The 4,039-nt window shown below is 31.7% G+C and overlaps 1 protein-coding gene across 1 annotated transcript; it reads left to right on the top strand.

Moving 5' to 3' along the window:
* The first annotated feature begins 254 nt into the window (after positions 1 to 254).
* On the top strand, positions 255 to 3,648 carry LOC108472928 (protein DETOXIFICATION 24). The gene is made up of 9 exons (XM_017774493.2): positions 255 to 458; positions 662 to 917; positions 1,659 to 2,200; positions 2,325 to 2,411; positions 2,521 to 2,577; positions 2,667 to 2,905; positions 2,981 to 3,099; positions 3,233 to 3,319; positions 3,443 to 3,648. Exons 2-9 carry the CDS (start codon positions 678 to 680, stop codon positions 3,521 to 3,523), a joined length of 1,452 nt encoding a protein of 483 aa, XP_017629982.1. The 5' UTR covers positions 255 to 458; positions 662 to 677; the 3' UTR covers positions 3,524 to 3,648.
* Positions 3,649 to 4,039: the final 391 nt, after the last annotated feature.

Here is a 4,039-nt window from a genome sequence, read left to right on the forward strand (position 1 = left end):
ATATTCTAATTAGTTACAGATCGTACAAATCATTAATATATATTACAATCCAACAATGAAAGAGAAAATAAAACAATTACTTTGTTTAACATTTCGTACATGCATTAATTATACAAATGAAGGTGTTGCAAATATTTGGACATATTACCTTATTCTTGTATTCCTTTCCTTCAGTGGTCCCGGATGGATTCCCTCTACCTACACTATCTTGTTTCTCGTATTAAAATTTGGTCACTCTCTACCTACTAGAGAATGTAGCTCCTTGCTCCAATTTTATATGGTCTCAAAATCTTATACTGCTACTGCTATCCCCAATGAACTCCCTTCCTTTCCATTTATCAACTCTGCAACTCTAGGCTAACATCTTCTAAAATTCAACTGCTGCCTTGGCTAAAAGAAAGTTTCCCTCCCTCTATTTTAGTTCATGTATTTACTCGTATAGCTTGCATATTTTGAGGGTAATAAGATTGAATATGTATTGTGTTTTAGGAAGACATAATTCGATCTGTCTCTTGCATGCTTTTTTGGTCACAGTTGCATATATACATGTTGATATTACCTGTTTATCAAATTACTCCATTATAATATACGAAGAATGTTTCTCATTTTCATAGACAACCTTTAATCAAAGTGCTGAATTGGTTTTGTTGTCATTTTGCAGAAAGGCATAGATATTTATGGATGACAAGGAGGTGGAGGAGAGGTTTGCCGCAAAAAAAGATGATGATTTGAAAACAAGAGTTTGGATTGAATCAAAGACGATATGGAGAATCGCATTCCCATCAATATTGTCAAGGGTAACTTCATTTGGAATGGTGGTGGTCACTCAGTCATTTCTTGGTCACATTGGTGAGGTTGAGCTTGCCACATATGCACTCATACAAAGCATTCTTGTCAGGTTCATGTATGGGATACTGGTAACATTTCCTTTTATTTCTTCATTTTATGTTTAGCTTGTGTTTCCTAATATCAAGTAAAAACTAGGACCATTTACTTTCGTTAATTTGAACATGGATTAAGTATTTGCTAACAAAAATAAATTATATCTGTTGTTTAAAATTTTCATACGTATAATGTTTATGTAGAGATACATATGTTGTGACATATGATCCTCTAAATATATGATTTAAAAAAAACAAATTATATTTATATTAAATATGACATTCACCCGAGTTCAAATAACATAAGTATGGTTAAATTAAATAACATATTTGAACACTAAACTCTAGAATTAATTGAAATCAATTTATGTAAATAAATTATAAATATTCACCAAGATGAATATTAATCTCTTTATTTATTCTCTTTTGTTTTGTTTGGTTATATAGTATATTAATACAAGTAAAAGTTTAATTATTACATAATTATTAAAATAGTTTTCATAATATAAAAGAGTAATATAAATTTATACTTAAAATTTGAAAGATAATAGTTTTAGTAAAAATAATATATTTTCACCTACAAGTATTGGGTACAATGATAAGTTCGAACTTTGAGAGACAACGTTGTTAAAAGGATACGTAAAATGTAAAAAAAAAAAAAATCTTCAAAATTCTTTCTTACTAAAGATTACCAAATAAAATTAGTTTATTACTAAAATAATAATATTTCCACCAAACCTAGCATTTATGTTTATAATTATTATCCATGAATGGAAGATTGGCATGTCGAGTGCAACCGAAACTCTATGTGGGCAAGCGTTCGGGGCAGGGCATCACCACATGATGGGGATTTACCTGCAACGGTCATGGATCGTTGACGGCATTACAGCAACAATATTGGCACCTGTCTTCATTTTCGCAACACCAATCCTTCGGCTTCTCGGCCAGGAGGAGGAGCTCGCGGTTGCAGCGGGGCCAATCTCTCTATGGTTCATTCCAATGATCTATAGCTTCGTGGTCTCCATGACTATCTCAATGTTCTTACAAGCACAGCTCAAGAATTTGATCGTGGGATGGCTATCGATGGCAGCATTCGTGGTTCATGTGTCTTTGTCGTGGATCTTCGTGAACAAGTTCAAGTGGGGCGTGAATGGCGCAATGGCAGCCATGAATATGTCAGGTTGGATAATGGTTGTGGGGCAACTGGTGTATGTGTTTGGTGGATGGTGTCCTAATACATGGAGAGGATTCTCTATAGCTGCTTTCTTTGATCTATTGCCTGTTGTGAAGCTCTCCATATCCTCTGGTGTCATGATTTGGTAATAGATTCCTAAATTGCTTGCTTTTTATCTATTTTAGACTCTACATTAATTTCCATAGCTATTATAATTAATAAATTTACATGCATCATTATTGTAATTCATTTAAACCCACTTGGAGTAGCTTGGAACTATGGTATTATTCCATCCTCGTCTTAATGGCTGGATACATGAAAAATGCCACCATCGCCATTGCTGCTTTCTCCATCTGGTAATTAAGATCAGCTCAATTTCCCTTTTTTAAAGCAATTAATTCACAATCTTTGCTCTATTTTGTGTACATCAATTTATTAAAATTACTTGCTTTACATCTACCGCAGCCTGAATATCAATGGATGGGAATTTATGGTCTGCCTAGGCTTCCTAGTTGCAGCATGGTAGTGTATGCAAATCATAATCTCATTTTTTTTTCTAACGCAATCTCTTAGAAGGTGAAATAAATTAAATTCAATTTTTTTCCGGCTAGTGTTCGGGTGTCGAATGAACTGGGGAGAGGAAATGCAAAGGCGGTGAAATTTGCAATAAAAACAATACTTGGGACTTCAACAAGTATAGGAATTGTGCTGTGGATATTATGTATGGTATTCAGAAATCAAATATCATACTTGTTTTCCAGTGATGAAGAAGTTGCAGAAACAGTATCAAGTCTCTCAATTTTTTTTGCTTTCGCAATTTTACTCAACAGTGTTCAGCCTGTACTCTCAGGTATATGCTTATATTCATTTTATGTAAATTAATTGTACATGAATGTTTAAATATTAAGGTATATATTGTATACAGGTATCGCCACAGGGGCTGGTTTGCAAAGCATAGTAGCATATGTGAACTTGGGATGCTATTATATAATAGGAATACCAATGGGAATTTTGGTTGGATATATTGCAGATCTTCAAGTTAAGGTAATAGAAGTAAATCCCACATAGGGTGTCATCTGTTGATATGGATTGAGTTATCCAAACTAAAACTGGTTTGGGCTTCAAATAAAAATTTTGTTTTTATTTTGGTCATATTTAATATGGTAATTTGATGTAGGGACTGTGGATTGGATTAATGAGTGGAGTGGTAATGCAATCGCTTATTCTAGGTTGGTTTGTATGGAAAACAGATTGGGATGAGCAGGTACGGTTAAATAATAATAACAATAATAATAATAATAATAAAGAAAAAAACCCCATAGTTTGATTTTATTTTTAAAATAAAATATGTTGGGTTAAGTTAAAGGAAATAGAGTTGTTGTGGCAGGTAAGAAAAGCATCTGAACGTCTCAACCGATGGTTATTGAAACCGCCAGAGGAAGCTAATGAGAGTCCATTTGATGCTTGAAACAAAATGAATATATATTACAATGGTTACATCATGTTATTATTACCACTTGTAAAAATTGTGGATTTTAGTTTTTCTACTTTAATTTAATCAATTTTAGTTTATGCGTTTTTTAAAATTCGATCAATTTTAGTTTTATATTTTAAAATTTTAAAATTTTAGTCCCGATCCAAAACGTATAGTTAAATCAATTTGGTTAAGTTTAATTACTAGTTATGTACTATGTGTATAATTGTAAATTTAGTCTATATTTTTAATTAGGTTTTATACTTTTCAAATTTTAAAATTTCAATCTTGATGTAAATAATAGTACTTAATCTATTAATAAAATTTTTAGAAAGTAATACATAGAAATAATAAGTTGACATGATGTTGCACATAACAATATGTTTGTCACATCAAAATTTGGAAATAGCATAACTTAACTGAATGAATTTAATAGTTATTGTTTGATGAGGATTGAAATTTGAAAATTTGAAAAAGTACAAGAACTAAAGATGACCAAATTAAAATGCA

This window comes from Gossypium arboreum, chromosome 11 (genome assembly GCF_025698485.1).
Source record: "Gossypium arboreum isolate Shixiya-1 chromosome 11, ASM2569848v2, whole genome shotgun sequence".
NCBI lineage: Eukaryota > Viridiplantae > Streptophyta > Magnoliopsida > Malvales > Malvaceae > Gossypium > Gossypium arboreum.

What these genes read in the sequence shown, in the direction of transcription:
- LOC108472928 (XM_017774493.2), top strand. Translation starts at nt 678, where the DNA reads ATGGATGACAAGGAGGTGGAGGAGAGGTTTGCCGCAAAAAAAGATGAT. An exon ending in GGCTTCCTAGTTGCAGCATG is followed by an intron (nt 2,578 to 2,666) that starts GTAGTGTATGCA and finishes TTTTCCGGCTAG; the next exon opens with TGTTCGGGTGTCGAATGAAC. An exon ending in TTGCAGATCTTCAAGTTAAG is followed by an intron (nt 3,100 to 3,232) that starts GTAATAGAAGTA and finishes AATTTGATGTAG; the next exon opens with GGACTGTGGATTGGATTAAT.